The 17,662-nt window shown below is 45.7% G+C and overlaps 3 protein-coding genes across 3 annotated transcripts; all 3 read left to right on the forward strand.

The window, feature by feature from the left end:
• The first annotated feature begins 50 nt into the window (after positions 1-50).
• On the forward strand, positions 51-3,163 carry LOC122613499 (serine/arginine repetitive matrix protein 1). The gene is made up of 3 exons (XM_043787700.1): positions 51-1,827; positions 1,971-2,190; positions 2,259-3,163. Exons 1-3 carry the CDS (start codon positions 193-195, stop codon positions 3,161-3,163), a joined length of 2,760 nt encoding a protein of 919 aa, XP_043643635.1. The 5' UTR covers positions 51-192.
• Positions 3,160-5,725, forward strand: LOC122613500. Its single transcript, XM_043787701.1, has 2 exons — positions 3,160-4,294; positions 4,349-5,725. The coding sequence occupies exons 1-2, from the start codon at positions 3,202-3,204 to the stop codon at positions 5,530-5,532; spliced, it is 2,277 nt and encodes a 758-aa protein (XP_043643636.1). The 5' UTR covers positions 3,160-3,201; the 3' UTR covers positions 5,533-5,725.
• Positions 5,726-11,199: 5,474 nt separating this feature from the next.
• LOC122613661 (ETS homologous factor) lies at positions 11,200-17,206 on the forward strand. The gene is made up of 2 exons (XM_043787948.1): positions 11,200-11,753; positions 16,348-17,206. Exon 2 carries the CDS (start codon positions 16,375-16,377, stop codon positions 16,903-16,905), a length of 531 nt encoding a protein of 176 aa, XP_043643883.1. The 5' UTR covers positions 11,200-11,753; positions 16,348-16,374; the 3' UTR covers positions 16,906-17,206.
• The last annotated feature ends 456 nt before the right edge of the window (positions 17,207-17,662 follow it).

Raw genomic sequence — 17,662 nt, forward strand, 5'->3', positions numbered from 1 at the left:
ATAAAGACTGCTTTCGGCTTAGAAGGTCAACTTTGATTTTTAAGTCATACGCACACATCAAAAATGTTGGCGTATACCGATGTTTTGTTACACACATTTCCCGCATAAGAAATATCTCTAAATTCAAATATACTTGTATATCCACAAAACCATTGGAACAACGCATGTTTAAGCTACAAGTTCCAGTGGAAAATGGCTGAAGTTTCTGGGAAATACTTGGCCATTGAAAATGCAACCAGTGGCTTAAGCTCGAGCACCGACAACAATGAAATAGCCATGGATCCCAGGCAAGGAACTCAGCTCAAGGAAAGTGCTTCGTTCGCAGGTTTTGGATCCCATTTCGTGGGTCTAACCCTTCATTCGGAGAGGAGAAGGAGGGTTTCTGGCGGGGATTGCGAGTACTATCAGCAGCCCAATTTACTGCGAAATCCGTTGGTCGTTAGGAGTGGCAATATTCCAGACGATGAAGACTGCCATCCCAGTTGTCCCTACCGAGGAAATTATCAGACACAAAACACCTGCCCGCAGCCATCCGATCAGTACTATAATCACAACTATCAGCGTTCAGAGCCTGCACACAATCAGTGCAGTTATTATGACAATAGAAACCATGGAGCACCACAGCAAAACCATGGAACACACCAGCAAATCCACGGAGCATCCCAGCAAAACCATGAAGCACCATGTCACCATTGCTATGAGCAACAGACGCGCACCCAGGCTCAGTCCCAATCCCAGCCAAAGGATCGACATGGAAGTGAGTGTGTATGCGATCAGCCAGCGGGCAGGAGAGCCTACAGGACACCCTCCTCGCACTATATGGAATACAGGGAGTTCCAGCACAGTCCCAAAAAGAATCCTGCTCTGGAGTATCCTCCAGACCCGCAGCGTAGGAATCGATTGCAAAAGGAGACCTCCGATTGCAGTTGTGGTTGTCCGGAACCTTTGCCAGAACGAAAACGAGTTCAGAAAACCAAACGCTTGCAAAAGCAGCCATCCGAATGCAGCTGTGAGTCTGAGGAAAAGCAGCAGGTTCAGAGGAGTAAGCGAATGAAGGTATCATCCTCCGATTGCAGCTGTGAGGTGGAACGTGCACCAAGAAGACCGCCAGTTCATAGGAAGACTACACCTGACAAAGCCTATTACCTAAGGAAACCCACTCCAGCAGCTCAAACGTGTCCCGTGCGCTGTCATGCTCGCTCTCACATCCAAGGATCACCACCACCTCCACCGCCTGTGCCCAAGCGAAAATGTCCTGCTGCTGCACCGCCACCGGTTTCCAGGAAACCCACACCCAAAGCCAAGCCAACCACCAGTGCCCCAAAAGCTAAAACAAGTTCACCAAGGAAATGCAGTGCCTGCAATCGCTGTTCCGACGACGAAAGCGATGCCACCGACTACGTGGAGCACAGTCGTTCCCGAACGGAGGTACTTAGGAATCCACTGGTTCAGCCTCGTTCCTATGATGACCATGGAGCGCCTCCCTACGAGAGCTGCAGTGAGGAGTGTCCTGTCCAGCGGAGAGCACGATCGCCAAGTTGCAAGCGAACCAAGCCGGAAAATCGCAGTCGTTCCTGTAAGGAACCGCCCATCTGCTCCAATGAAACGCTGATGGAGAAGCCCGTGAAAAGCTATCGATTTAATTGCCCGGAGAATGGGAAATGTGCGTCGTGTCGCAAACTTTGCCCGAAATGCCACAAGGTTGTGGCCCAAAAGAAGAAAACTCCCTCGGCCAAGAAGTACGCCGCATCGGTGGCCCAAAAATGCTGTCCCATGTGCGGATTGCTACCCATGATGCCGAACATTTCCATGCCGAACGTGGCCAGTGTAAGTTAAACGGAGCATAGTTCACATGATGTCCTTTCACAAATAGATTTTAATACCATGGCATTATCATAAAATATGTTTTCATAACAGCTGCGCTTTAAACACTGAACTGACAGCTAATTTTGTATGCTTTTCTCCCGAAGGGCAACCGCATCATCTACAAGACTTTGGGCAGATGTCGACCGAGGAAATTGCCCAAGTCCAGATACGAATTGACCATTTGCTGCAGGAAGCGCTGCCAGGGAGGTCGCAACTCGCACTACATGACCGGCACTATTGCCACGAGTTTGAAGCGAAGGGCCAAGGCGGCGATGACTGGGGTTAATCCGGTGGCGCCATCCGGGATGTCAAGTCACAGACAGGGTTAGTTTGATCGCGGCATTTACACATCCATCCGCTTTAACGCAGAGTTCTTCGTTTTTTTCTTGTAGCTGTCAGACCATCTCCTTCTCCACCCCAAAACATGCCCAGTCATCATCCAGTTTACCAGTCGACAGGACATGTAAGGAGTCCGAGCAGAGCAGGTCACTCTAGTCCATCCACTCCTGCTCAGCAACGTGAGAGACCAGCTGCTCCACCACCATTTAAGATGCGCTCTCCTTCTGCCAACCTGGTGCAGAGGTCCGAGAAACGGGAGCGAGAAAGGGAGCAGATTCCTTTCCAGGAAAGGACAAGGGCTGCACTGCCCGCGGTAGAGATCCATAGTTCGGCCAGAGGTTCCTCGCATCCCAGGGAACATGCCCACTCCTATAGATCTCAACCAGAACCAGGACCATCAAATAGATCTCAACCAGGACCAGCACCATCAAATAGATCCCATCTAGGACCAGGACCATCAAATAGATCTCAACCAGGACCAGGACCATCAAATAGATCGGAACAGAATAGAACAGCACCACCAGCATCCAGTAGATCCCGACCAGAACCGCCCGAGATACCAGCATCTTTGGTGGCACCCGCTTCAATGGATGCGGATATAAGCGAGCCCGTTCGACGTGGAGCTTCCTACTTGGGCACCGAGTTGAATCCCTTCTACAGAGGCAGCTTCCTAAGAGTGCGTCAATCAAGGGATTCACCTCACACCCGCCTGAGTCCCATTCACCAGCGAGGGGAGCACATCTCGGAGGTGCCGAAGTCGCCAAAAGTTCCGGGAATGGGTATGCCCGTAAAGTATACGAAACTTAGTCAGCTGCAGGCATGGGTATTTGGGGACCCCTTCGTAAGGGGTAACAACGCTTCGGGAGCCTGGAGCTGGCGCCAGATTTTTGGTCGCAGAAAGAAGCAGTCGACTTCCAAGGATAAGCCTGTCAAAACAGTGGAGGCGACCAGTACATAGGCCTGGAGTCTGATGTCTGAATTGGAAGTCTTTGAAAAATGAAACATTTCGTCAAAAACAAAATTATGGGCCATTTCCGAAGCTCAGAGCAGCACAGAAAAGATGCGGGCCAGGGCAGCCAAACAGATCATTCCCACGACAGTCAGGCCGAAGTGGGTCCACACCCACGTCCTGCTGCCCAGAGATCGTGTCCTGGCAGCTTGAATGTACCCGAGCATATGTACGTGCTGAAGAACTGCGATCGATGTCAGGATTACAAGGTGCAGCCCTGCAACTGGAATTGCAAGTGTCGCAGAAGAGCAACTCACTGCACAGGTCAGTGCGACATTTCGTATGAGGATAAATCGCCAACGAATTCCCAGGAGAGCATTCCAGAGGCGGTGACCCCACGGACCAAGTCGTCTGAATCCTCAAAGTCCCAACTGGACCTCGCCTCACAGCGTCGAGTGGGCGGCAACTGTGCCATATGCCAGTTTTGTGGCCAGGCGGAGATTCGCCAGCCGGGCCAGAGTATGTGTCCGCAGTGCAATGAGAAGATCCAGGCAGCCGTGGACAACTACCATGTGCAGTGCCAAGGACAATGCCAACCGATAGCGGGACAACCGTGTCCCTATCAACAGGATCACCACCACTCGCAGCCACAACAACAGCCAACTGGTCAGTGGCACCAGTTGAGTGGAAACCCATATGAACATGGTCAGCAGCATCAGCCAACTGGTCAGTGGCAACAGTTGAGTGGAAATCCATATGAAAACGGTCAGCAGCATCAGCCAACTGGACAGTGGCAACAGTTGAGTGGAAACCCATATGAACATGGTCAACAGCAACCGGGAGATCAGCCCTTCAACATAATTGTGCTGCAGGATTGCAACAATCACTCGCTGATCGATCAGCTAACGGCTGCCATAAGTCGCGGTGGAGGTCAAGTGCATGTGCCAACGGAGGCTCCTAGCACCTATCCCAACAACCAACCCAGTAACTATCAAGGTAACCCACTAGCTGGCTACATAGACTACGAGTACGTGGACCCGAATCGCAAGGAATATGCCTACGAACCGGAAAGGGAAGATCGCTACGACTACGGATATGAAGTGGGTCCTTGGCGCCAGGATGCCTACTACCAACGAGATGGTAAGTTTATATATCATATGCTATACTATAGGTAAAGTGGATCATTTCTTCCAGGCTACGAAGACGACGGGTATCAGAACTACGCGCCATGCAACAGCTACGATTGTCCCTCCAAACACAGTACCAACACGAAACCAGAATCCACAAGCCTCGATAACTCGAATCAAACTAGAAACCAGTCAGCCGATTATGGTCAATCACAGGGTTGCACATGCAACTGCCAGTATTGCCGCAAGGCCTTCGAGACCAAGGATAAGCTGGCTCTGCTTATTGCCGAGGCACTGGAGATCTTCATCAGTCACAATAGCGCCAAGGCGGAAAAGGTGAATTACCATGAGCAGAGTCACAAGAATGAGTTGCTCAAAAATGCAGATCCAAAGCCCAAGGCAAAGAAAAAGAAGGCTAGAAAAAGTATAAATTCGGAGCCCGGCGAAATGACTCCAAACAAGTCCAAGCAGGAAAGTCCAGAAACTCCCAAGTCCAACAAGGAGAGTCAATTGGAATCGGCAAAGAGTAGTAAGGGAAAAATCAGTTCGCAATCCACGCCAAGTACCAAAACGATTTCCATGCAAAGTTCCGGTCCCAAAATTGCGAAATATTTGGGCAACCAAGTCAAGGTGCCATCGAACCAAAACGATACCGGCCACGATGCAGATAGTTTGGGTTCCCAAAACAAGACGCCTTCGTTTTTCCTGCCCAACTGCGAGGAGCATCGCTGCAAGCACGATTGCACTGGGATGTGTTCGCGAAAGCCGCATGATTGCGAACGCGGTTGCAAGTCCAGATGCCGCGGTCCCTGCTCCAAGTCAGGCGGCGGAGATGGACGCAGTCGCCGCAAGGCATCGGGAAAGCGACAGCGATCCAATCAAAGACACTCCCGCTGCCATCAGTGCAACCAGGCTGGTGAGGGTCGCCAGTGGCAGGAAGTGGAGGCCAACGACTGTCCGGCAGGCACCACAAAGACGGGCAATCGAAATGCCGGAGGCAGTGCCCTCTTGGGACTCAGTCCCATTGCCCACTATCGACCCGGAATGCTGCAGTTTCCCGTGAATTACCTGCTGGCGGGCACCAACTTCCGGCGCCGACTCGTTCGCACCGCCGCCGGCGTAACGCTGCACCAGAAGCCCTACGTGGACAAGGCCGATGCCCAGGATCTGCCCAGCTTTCCGTGCTGCAGGCGGAGGAGCAGCAGTCCAGCAGCAGACCAAAGTCGAGCAGCCGTTAGAAAGTGGCTCTGAGCTGCGGAACGCGTCGCCGAAATATATGCATTGTTGAGCATCGAAGGACCTACAGGGTATCCTTCGGTCCATACAGTGCATACGCTCGCGCAGTCGCGTGGTGGCTTATAGTTTTCTCTATCCAAATTCCCAAGTATTTCCCTTTCGCCTAGGCAATATTTTCCGAGAGCAATAAACCAGCTAACCAACCAAATCTATCGACTTTATTGCCTATTTTATTTTTTAATATTTTCTGCATGCACCAACTACTTGTCTTCCCCCACACACACATCTGCATTAATCTGTTTGCCTTTCTGCTTGCCTCGTTTGCAACAGTCCAGCAAATTTCCAACTAATTTCCGGATCTTCCGGCTTCCGGCACTGCCGTTTCCGCTTCCTGTGGCCCAGATTAGCCGCTGTGAGCGGCGCAAATCAAAAGAGGTGGCCAGCAATGAGCCGGGACAAACAATTAACGCCACAGGCGTTTCCTCATCGCCACCGACCAAAAGTCACTAATCACTAAGCACCGGCAATATTTTGGGAGTTTTCAATCCGTACCTGATGCACTGATGAACGGTACGTGAACGGACAATGGACTCGGCATCTAAATTTTGAGCCTGCTGCAGCAGCTTCCTGCACTGCATTTCACACTGCCTCGAAATGAGAAACTAATTTGGTTTCCCTGCTGCGTTCGACTTGCCACATGTCCTGCGGAGCGGATGGCAGGATGGATACACTCGGGAAAAAAACGAGTAGTGGAAAATATATAGTGGGTAGTGAATTTACAAGTTGAAAATGTATAATAAACATGGTTTAACATCTTCGGTTAATTAAGCTGAAAACATCAGCTACGAAACTATTTAAATATTTGTCTTAAAAATCCATATTCTCATATGGCATGTATGTAATAACTCAGCAATAAAAAAAAGTATAACATTTTTGTAAACATCCTATGATCATAAGTTCGATGTGTGATCCTCAGTGTATAAATGTTGATTGCAACGCACAGCATTCTACGCACTTTTCTCCGCTCAGCAGGACATCCTTTTCCTTGTTATTGTTGTTTGACAACATTTGCTTTTACAATTCCCTGCGTTACCACGTCCTTCTTTCGTTTTTTTTTTTTTTTTGCCCCTGCTCCTGTTTTTTGTGTACAGGGTACGCGCCTTCCCAGCTCGATTCCCGTTTCCGCTCGGGAGTAGCCTTCATTTGTGCCCCGCACTCACGACCTCGAGCAACAGATGAATCCTGAATCCTTGTGAGTCGTGAGTTGTGAGTTGTGAGTTGTGAGCTGCTGCAGGAGGCGGACCTAATCCCATGTGTTGTTTGGCGAACGGGATGCGGGATGCGGACCAGCAGGCACTTGGGCAGGAAATGCAATTGTCTAGGCGCAAATATTTGGCAAATGCGCCGAGCCATTCATTCAGCGGATGCACGTATCCATGAGTTGTCGATTGGTATCTGTATCTGAATCTGTATCTGTATCTGCCCATTGTTCTGTTTGTCTTTGCCAAACGGAATCCGTTAGTTCGTTTTCAATTGAACGAGTCATGAGTTTACAGCTTAAGCATCTCTCTAATTAATTCATTTATTTTATTATTATAAATAAATAAGTTGTGCTATATTATAAGTATCTTTAACAAGCTTGCAGATGCTCATAAAGTATCTTCTTCTGCAAAAGTAGTAAGTAAGTAAGTAAGTAGTAGTAAGTAGTTAAGTACTTCCCTAAGCCCATAATCACTTCCCTACCTCTCCATAAAGACATCCTACTTCCCCACGAGACGATCCGCCCACAATCGTGATCGGATTGGAACTGTGTAAGTGGTTTAACTAACAAAGAACCTTCGCCTCATTAGGGATTTCCCTTCGGAGACAATCCGCCGAGCTTTCCACACACCAGTTTTTCAGTTCTCTGCTATTTATGTATGTGCGTTCTGTGGATGTGGATTGTTCTGGGGCATGTTGTTGTGGGTTTTCGTTAGTTTATTGCCCGGTGGGTTGGACCACAAACCATTTACGTGACACGTTTTTGTAACGTACCCATTTGTGGACAATGGTGTTGTTGCCGTTAATCAGATTCACGGAGCATTTCTTCACCGTTCGCCGTTCTCTTTATTTACTTTCATTGTTATCATTTGAAAATGCCTTAATCCGAATTTATGAAACGAAAGCGGAAGTCGGCTGCGGCTTGTTGCCCCATTGTCTCCGGTATTCGGTGCCCAGTTTCCCAGTCTGCCCGCTTGATATACCCATCAGATCTTGCCTTGGAATCTCTGCTACACTCGAGATAAATCAGTGGCAAGATCACATCAGATATAAGAAAATAATATTACAGGTTATATAGTTAAAATAACAGAGTTGTACGAAAACAAGGATGTGACTTATTCTTTAGTAAATGTAGAAAAGTAATTTATTTAGGTCTTTTTAATTAGTAGAATAATATTTTCTAGATATCATACAACTTATCAAACATAATAATATTATAAATCTAATTTAATGGGAAAAGAACATATTTCTTTCAGTGTATAATCCCTGGCCTACTGTGTGGCCTTTCGTTGCCATGTTTGTGTCTGCGCGTTTCTTTACGAGCGCGTCTTATTTTTCCAGCTTTTTTTTTCATTTACGGTTACTTGATTTGCTTTTATTATTATTCTTCTGATTGATTCGAACGTTTTCGTAATAAGATTTCAGTTGGAAATTTGAGAAAAACCCGGAAAAAAGGCGAGGAAAACGGGGGAAAAACTATGACAGCTGCTACGCCGTCGCCGTCGAAATTCCCCGAAGAAAAACGCTGAAAACTTTATGACGGAAGATGCCACACAATCTGTTTATTGATTTATAGTCTGGCGAAAGTGCCAATAAAACTGGAGGCTGTTTGGGGGATTAGTTCTAGGTTGCTACGTTGGGGCATCCCCTCGATGAGGTCGTTAAAATTATCATGCTATTCCAACGCACTCGCTGCATCCATGTACATATAGCACTTTCTGTATATTTTTGTAGACCTTTAACGACTCTGGATGCCTAGATGGAGCTAAGGAAATTTTCGAAACTATATATGTGCATATATTTGGCTCGTAAATCGTTTAGTTCGGGGTTGGCTTGGGCTCTATAAATAGCTGGCGACACCCCGAATATTGCATGAATGGATATTTTTGGGAATTTCCTATATTTCCACGGCACACGCCCCCCATTCCCATATCCCAACACCCAGTTCCCATCCCCATTTCCCGATCTTCATCCCCGCACAGCTGCCAGATGTAGAAACATGAGTGTAAATCAACTATCGTGGCCGATCGCGTTGGGGGATTTAACTTCCTTGGCCGGCAATTTATGCGCAAACACAATCCGGACCCGGGCACGTAATTGAAAATCAACAAAGCTAAGCAAATATCCAGGCATTCCTTCCTTTTTTGGGCAATTATCAGCCGGACACACAGAAATTGCCTCACTGCGTCACGTACGTGCGCCTAAGTAAACATCCTTTTCGGTTCTCTCCTTCCACTGCCTTATAATACATATATTTTATTTTGTTTTTGGCAACTCTCATTGCACATCCTGTGTCCAAGGCGATTCTTATCGCCTGCGAGATGCCCGTGCCTAATGCGTAGATTCAAATTCCGATTCCTGGCCAGACAATAGGGAAGAAACGCTGCAATTGGATGCAAGGCAGCTGGTTTGGCTTGGGTTCGTATGTGGACAGGATGAGCAGGGGATTAACTGTATGTGCACCAAGAGAAACACCATGCAGGATTATAAATTAAAGAAATAAATGAATAACTATCCAAGGAAAGGCTATCCATGTTGATAGTAAAGGTAACTTATAATGAGAAAAGTAGTTATAATGTTACAACACTTGTGTATTGATACTAAAGATACTGTTAGCCAAAACATATAAAATGTTAAATCCTTACAATCAAGAACACTTTCCAATTCCTATTTAGCTTAGTAAATTAACCAACAATTTACTGATATAAAGAACTGTCTGAGTGTCTAGGTTTCTGGGTAAGGATTTTTCTCCGTGTGCGAGTATCTACGCACGTCCTGCGCATCGCAATTAGAAATGATTAGAGCGACGCCGCAATCAATTAAGGCAAATGGTACCTACTCAATTTATTTGCCCGGCGATCGACAACTGCTGATAAACAAGCCATTAGATGCACTTGAGATCGCAACAGGACACCGCTTCAAAGCGGAGCTGCAGCATCTGCGCTGCAACTCGAGTGCAGCTGATCGATCCTGCACCTTTTTCAGGGCGTACGCGTGCCCGTGGGCGGGGGCGGCAAAGGAGTAGTGGGCGTGGTCGTGGCCCTGCAACTGCTGATGAAATTTCCAAGTAAACTGGCGTAACTCGATCAGCGGCATGATCCCGCCTCACGCGATGCTTGAAAGGATTCCAGCACGCACTTAACAGCTCCTTGCGGCACATGGCTGACCCACAGTTTAAATATATATATAGTATAGTATATATGTATATATGCCATATGCTATACCATTCCAATTCGAGTCCCCAAAAAGGATCTCCAGAGGCATCCAGAAATCGCTTGGCATGCGTGCCAGCCGCAAAACAGTGAAATGCTTTTTAGTGCGCGGCAGGAAAAGGATTTCCTGTAATTACTCGGCGATCCCTGCTGGCTGAATAATTAGGAGCGTTCAACGAAATTAATGAGTCAGTTACTTACAGAATATATGAATGCACAAGTGCATGGGCCTAATGATAAATCTTTCAAAATTGTTAATGTATATGCTGATAAATTAGGTGCCAAGTCAGATCATTGAAAATCTAGAATAATTAAAGGAAGAAAGAAACTTTCAATTAGAAACCGGAATATTCTTACTGTGGAAAGATATGCCTCTAAAAATGTTATGGATAAGTGTGATTAAAATTTTGTTTCAGATTATATCATGCTTATATCAACTACTTCTTAAATACTTTCGTGTCAGCTGCGAAGAGAAGTATTAAACCAATTGCATTTCGAAGCAAAGAACTAATGGATACTCGATGACAGCTTCCAAAAAAAATAGATTTTTGAACATTCGAATGCAGGGATTAACCCAACAGATTGCCTTTCTCTGGCTCTGGATTCATATGGTATATGAATCGTTCGTGTCCCTAATACCCCTATAAACAAGAAAACAAATACCATAAAGTCTGTTTTCCAATCCCTTAATCCTTGAACAAAAAGTTCATGCAGCTAAAGTTAACCCACATTTCTGTAGGCCAAGGGATCAGTCGAATTTCCTCCTGTTTGGCAGCCCGAGAACCTTTTTCCATTGACCTTAGCTGTTGACTCAATAAGCAGGAAAGGTAGTTCGAAATGCGGGTCTGTATGTACACAGAGAAAAAATATATTTACATTTTTATATATATTAAGTCAGAGTAATTCAGTTATAAACTACATACATATGTACTTCCTTACTTTGATATGCAAAATTAATATGAGGTAGTATTTTAATTTATAAAAAATGTGAAATAATACAACAACTTATTTCTATACCTATATGTTTTCTAATAACTAAATATATATATTATTTAATTTTGTCATATCCCAATTTCTTTCAGTGCACGATCTACAAACATGCCCACAGCTGTTGGCGAGAGAGATTCGAAGTTCGAACTCGAATTCGAAGAGAGCGCAGTCAACAAAAACCGCTGCACGAACACGATCGCAATCAGTTGAGAACGTGAAGCGCGCGCGAGCAGACGCAGATAAAGATACATTTCTGGGCATTACTCACTCATCCGCCAGATACAAAGATACGTTTCGCAGTACGCCAGACAACGATTGCAACTGGCAAACTGGATTTACCACCCCAAAAACTATAAGAAAAAGAAGAAATAATACAACAAAATAGAAAACCAAAACAATAGTCGCAACTACAAGTCGTGTTAAGTGAAAAACGAAGGCAATTGCAGTAGCGAGCGAAAACTTTCAAAACCCGAGCCACAGCGAAATAGGAAAAGTAGTTCAGAGCGAGAAAAATACGTTATATGCTGCAAAAGTTGTGAAACGAAACGTATCCGAGAGATACAATCCCACTGGGAGAGCAAAAGCAAAAGCGAGAGCGTAGCAAAGTGCAGTTTCCAGTAGCAAATACCATTTACCAACTAAACATATTTATAAACCAAACGAAACCAAAACAAATAATAAAGGCTGATAAATCGAATACACCCAAAACAACCTCGACGACGATTCGCAAGACAAACTATTGTTGGATTAACATATTTCATTTTTCTGATCAAGGTAAGTCGGTTTACATGTTTTGTTTTTGTACGGCCATCATTAACACTCAAAAGCAAGCCGAAGGTTTAAGTTGACTTGGCTTTTATAGTTGCTATGTACATATGTATGTAGCTGTCTTGCAGTCGAAAACGAAGCGACAAAAGTTGTCTGTCAGTTGTGATGTGACTCTGGCTAATTGACCTCCAAGCTTGTGTTTTCGTAATTAAGCTAAACTGAAACCGAGCGGCGGTGCCAACATGGAAAGTTCACGTAGAGTTTTTGAATACAGATTTCGAGATCTATCTTGAGTTTAAACTGGCATTTGCAAAGGGAAAAGATGCGACTAAACGCCTTTTCCCAAAAGAGAAAAGACCACCTTGTGCAGCTCGACTGATCCCATATCCCATAATATAATGCCATGCAATTTCGTTCTGTGCACACACACAAAGCGACACTTAAAATGCCAAGACGGCAGCTGCAAAAGCAGAAATGTTGCGGCCAAGTCGATAAAGATGCATTCGGCTGGATGGTTTCGTGGTTTCCCCAGTTATTGACCCGTTTCTCCTTCGTTCTGTTCTCTTTCAACATTCTGGCTCACATTGAATGCGCGCGCATGCGCAAAGGATATGTAGTTTGGTGTCTATATGGGCGTCGAGGGTTGCAGGAGTGGCATGCCCCGCTTGCCCCGTGTGTTCTGTGTAATCTTTGCAGCTGCAGGACGCAACGAGAACGATCTGCACCTGGCCTCGCCCGCCTAATTAATTTCCCAGCTGACTCAGCGCGCCTTCAGTGGCACTTCGTGGGGGGAAATGACAAACCTCGCCGACTATGCCACTCACATTGATAAGCACTTACTGCTGTTACTGGGCCATTGGGCGGCGCAGGGGACCCACTTCCTGCTGACCCATGGGCGAGGAGGAGCTGCTGGTGGAGCTGGGGGATCGCCTCACTTCGCGGTGACACGTGCGAGGCGCAAACAGAGTGAACAGTGAACGCGGAACACACATGTATCCCCCACTTTCTTCGTTCATTGCATTGCATTTCATTTCATTTGGTTTCAATTTGAATTTACTTGCGCTGCTGCACAGTTGACAAGACTCAAAGCGATTCGAAATGCATTTGGCGCCATTTGGCCGCACGGTACTTATATTTTTAAACGCATCAGCGACAACAAGACCGAAACTCGTCACACATCCGTCCATCACACATTGGGGGCCACAGTGGCGCACACTGCGCGAAAAAGTAGCTCGATCACTCAAGAAATAAAGCGGCATAATTGTATATAGAATTGTTTAGGAAATATTGAAAGAGAATGATTTATTTGAGATTTTTATAGATTAGATTAGATGGCATTCCATTTTCAACTCAACTAGTAGATGTATGTACTTGCTAACCATTTGATATGTAACTCTGACTTGCATAGTGACCTTTTCTCTCAGTGTGCGGGGAAATGATGAATGGAACTGTTGGGGGCTGACAGAGATGGCGAGACAGCGGCCCAGTGCCAACGACTGAGACGGCGATAGCAGACGTCAGGCAGACGATGCAGTTTCGCTGCCTTCGCCTCGATGGCGTTACATGATTTGTAATATCAGCAAACATGCGTCACAACAACCACAACAACAACAACAAGAACAACAACAACAAAGGCGAGATGTGGCAGCATGTGCACAAATGCACAAATGGAATCCGGTTCGCTTGAACCGCCTGCTAGACGAGGAAAAAATGTTTATTTTTAACAATATTCAGCAGATTATCATCTGTCGTCGTCTGATGCACTCCGATGAATGGGCGAGTTTGTTTGCCTTGAAGGCTGGCCAATGAAAATGGGACTTGCATTTTGGCAAGTGATTAATATACTATATCCCTAGTCATTTGGACTGACTTTCCATAGCAGATAAATGTTTATTTATAAAATAACCAAACATATCTAAAGCACATTCCATTGGTCGCGATAATTATAGTGATGCTACAAACGGATGCTTACACACAACATTTTACATATGTAAATATAATATTTTTTGGAAATTTTCGAAAATTATATATTTTGACTGTCGTGGCAATTTTGATTCACAAAGAGGAATCTGTTTCGCCGAACGGAAGCCGCTTGAAAGATGAAAAGGGCAGCCTGGAGAAAAGAGGAAATTGTGGGGCATAAACACCCGCCGACAGAAACAGAAACAGATACAAGATACACACTCGCGAAACACCGAGAATCACATATATTTGGCGGATAGCAAATTACGCACTTAAAGTGCTCGCCAAATGACAGGAAACGCGTCATTTTTACGAACTTCAAATTACGATTTTTTTTACGTTTCCTTGTCCTTCGAACACTTAAAGTTATCCAAGTGTGTGTGTGTGTGTGGATGTTGGTTTAGTGGCTGCTACTAAGTAGCACGGGTAGACGGCAGACTGTATAGTTTTGTGGATGCAATTAAAACTGGCGCACATTTCCTCATTTATTTGTGCGAGTGTATTGACGAGCATTTCCTTGAAAAGGAAAAAAAAGGGACATGAGGGCGTGCATCCTGTGCACAGCGGATATGCGAACGTTGCGCCGACGACTCAACTTCCTGCCATTTGACTTTTGTCAACCGAATAGTAACTGAAAACCATTTCCCTTTCCTTTTCCTTTTCCCTTTTCCATTTCCATCCATCCATCCACCGAAAACAAAGCGAAGCGTGAAAAACAACGCGTGCTCAGCACGAGCTGCCGATCAACTCGAATGTCAATGCCATATGCTATATAAATACATATGTTATAGGGTATACTATAGTTTGCTCCCTCGACAACACGAATCAATCACTTGGAGTCTCAATTTGGTTGAGGTGGAGGTGGAGATGGAGGTGCCTTCCAGTCAACGGAAGCCTCGCAGACAGCTCCGTTTGACAATTGCTGACTAATCTGTCCGCTTTTCCACTTTGCCGCTTTTCCGCTTTTCACACGCTTTTCCCGCACGTGGGCGTAAGTGTTTTATTGGCTTCTAACGTGGGCGGAAGTGAGTGCACATTGCGCCAAATGTCAGCAAGATTGGCTATCATAAAGAGATTACACACTCATTGGAGTTCATATACTAGAGCTTAGTTAAGATCGTATTTTAATGAATAAGTCATTTAATTTTCGGTGTCATGGGTGTGCTAAGTTTTTCCCTTGATTGAATTAAAATCAAAATTTAATGAAATTGAATAAAATCCAGAGAGTGACTGCCTGCTGGGGACCGCCCGAAGATCGGCCAGACTTGGGGCATTCTTAATGGGTCATTCGCCACCAGGGGGTTTCGTCGAGGGCTTTGTTATTTCCACCTAATGGTGTCTGGAGTGTCGCTTTACTGGATTTTCCAAATAGTTTATGGCATCCGCTGTGTGAATCACCATTTGGCTGAAGTAGCTGCTTTCATCCTAACTTTGGTTTCAATGCATAAACATTTCTATGGATTTCTAGTGCTTATAACGCTGAATATTATTACGTATATTTATAAGTAAACAAAAACAGGAGGAAATAATTTTGAAAACACACTTATCAGCAATGGCGATAAAGATATGCCCTATTTCCTTTTCCCAGCTTGAGTCACATTTCGTGGGAATTTCTTAAAAGCCGGCCACTGAGCTGTGTAATTAAAACCACTGCGACTCCTTACGCACTTCCTTTCAACGGAAGCTACCGGCTGCCAGTTCATTCCGGAAAACTATTAAGGCTCCCTTTTGCCCAGCTTGGACGCAGTTCTTCCGCCGGCTTCCCATTGCCATTGCCATTCCCATTGCCATTCTTACCCACATTCGCATTGACACCTTTTATGATCCGTCGGCGGATGTTTCTTTCTTATATGTATATATATATTTTGTTTAATACCCCCATTTCGGTGGCTCTTTGTTTTGCTCGCCACATTCGCAGCTGCCAATTGGGCGGCTAATTATTTCCGCTCCACTCTGTTTTGACCTCACCACCGCCAGCTCCACCGCTTGCTCCGCGGGCCGGATTCCCCTGATCTCTGACCATCTCGCTTGTAATCGCAATCTATGTCAGCCACATGCCGTTACCGCTGGCCCGCCCCCCTCTTTTCAAACCCCCCCCCCCTCAAATGGGACCGCCGATCGATATGACAGGCAAAGCCAAAGCTCCGTAATGATTATTCAGCGCTTCCTTTCGCTCGATCCGCTGACGCCGCCCATTCCGGCAGCAAGGTCAGATTTAATAACGAAATATGAATGCGAAAAGGAAGTGCTGACAGCCAAAAGCCGAATGCCAGATACCCTTAAGCATACAAAAAGTTACAACTTTCACAGCCAACTTCTTTGTTAAGCTGGCTATAATAAGTTTATAAACTGATCTTAAGAGGTTTCCAGATATGTAGCGCTAACAAGATGAAGATCTTAATCTTCTTGCCAATATACCCTGTAATCGCAGCGAAAGAGCGAGGGTCAACACACTTATGATGTGTACAAATCGGCGTATGCGTGTTATTATTGCTTATATTAGTATGTGCTTGTTGTGCTGTTTCTTGCTGTTGTAGCGATTAAAACAATTGCCCGCTTGTGAAAGCATTTCCGTTGTACTAACCCATGAAAAAAGTGAATCACAGGCATTAATCAGCAATTCTTACTCCACTTTCAGAAGCGCAACATTGCGAACGGCAGCGACATGCAAGTGGCATCGAGCTATCCCAAATACGCCGGACGTGTGCCACCTCTGGACCTCACCCAGGTGAACGGTGCCCAGGATCTGTGGGGCGGCAATGGTGGCGTCAGCACATCCGCCAGGCGCCACCTGCATCATCCCTACCAAATGCTGGACAAGTGCCGCGGCGGCGTTACCCTCATCACCAGCACATCCTCCTCCACCTCCACCTCCTCCATCTGCTCCGCCGATGATAACAACAATCGACTGATGAGCGCGGATGATGGCACCACCAGCCTGCTGCATCCCATGGGCTCCGATGGTCTGCCACTGGATCCGCGCGATTGGACGCGGGCGGATGTGTGGAAGTGGCTGATCAACATGGCCGTATCCGAGGGCTTGGAGGTGACGGCCGAGCTGCCACAGAAATTCCCCATGAACGGCAAGGCATTGTGCCTCATGAGCCTCGACATGTACCTGTGCCGCGTTCCCGTGGGCGGCAAGATGCTCTACCGCGACTTCCGGGTGCGACTCGCCCGGGCAATGGCCCTGTAATCTTGGGGATTTAGGGATGATATCTCACGGATACCCAAGATACGGATACCCTCTCTATGGTTGTACATATCTCTAGGATACGTTTAGTTTAGTTCTAGTTCTAGTTGAGCTAGCTGTAATGCCTAGTCGTTAGTTCTGCTCGTCATCTAAGTATTAGCGATAATAAACTGCATTTCAATATTGTCAAAGATCGCTCCCACTTCCACTTCCAATTGCATTTGGATTTGGATGTGGATTGGAGTGAATAGAACAAAAAGAGTGAAGTTACAATGCTGTCCTATTAGTTAAGTAAGTGATGAAAATTGATGAAAATATAAAATGCAATTTTATAACTGAACAAGCTGTTGTATTTATTGCAGAACTGCTGGATAATTTACTAGTTAAATATATTAGTTTTATATTTCAACAACCATTCACCAAATACTTTTCAAATTGTAAACATGCTGCTCAACGAATCTTGAATACCCTTTAGACTTTGGGACTTAATGTTCTGTTTTTCTGTTTATGTCTTTCACAATTCCCCCAGACAAACTCACTCACATTGACAAGTGAAATATAGGCTCGCCCAATTAGCACATCATTAAGTCCCAACAAATGCTCCAAGTCGAAATTTCGGATGGAGTGGGGCACATCACTCACACCCTCCTAACAAACACACACAGCGACAGACTGAATCTCACAGACAAGTGCAGTAAACTCGTTGTTATTGTTGGCCAGAAGTTAGTGGCAACATTTGTTTAGGCCCTGGCCATACATA

Source organism: Drosophila teissieri, chromosome 2R, assembly GCF_016746235.2.
Source record: "Drosophila teissieri strain GT53w chromosome 2R, Prin_Dtei_1.1, whole genome shotgun sequence".
NCBI classification, from domain to species: Eukaryota; Metazoa; Arthropoda; class Insecta; order Diptera; family Drosophilidae; genus Drosophila; species Drosophila teissieri.

What these genes read in the sequence shown, in the direction of transcription:
- LOC122613661 (XM_043787948.1), top strand. Translation starts at nt 16,375, where the DNA reads ATGCAAGTGGCATCGAGCTATCCCAAATACGCCGGACGTGTGCCACCT.
- LOC122613499 (XM_043787700.1), top strand. Translation starts at nt 193, where the DNA reads ATGGCTGAAGTTTCTGGGAAATACTTGGCCATTGAAAATGCAACCAGT. An exon ending in CCATGCCGAACGTGGCCAGT is followed by an intron (nt 1,828 to 1,970) that starts GTAAGTTAAACG and finishes TTTCTCCCGAAG; the next exon opens with GGCAACCGCATCATCTACAA. An exon ending in GATGTCAAGTCACAGACAGG is followed by an intron (nt 2,191 to 2,258) that starts GTTAGTTTGATC and finishes TTTTTCTTGTAG; the next exon opens with CTGTCAGACCATCTCCTTCT.
- LOC122613500 (XM_043787701.1), top strand. Translation starts at nt 3,202, where the DNA reads ATGAAACATTTCGTCAAAAACAAAATTATGGGCCATTTCCGAAGCTCA. An exon ending in TGCCTACTACCAACGAGATG is followed by an intron (nt 4,295 to 4,348) that starts GTAAGTTTATAT and finishes CATTTCTTCCAG; the next exon opens with GCTACGAAGACGACGGGTAT.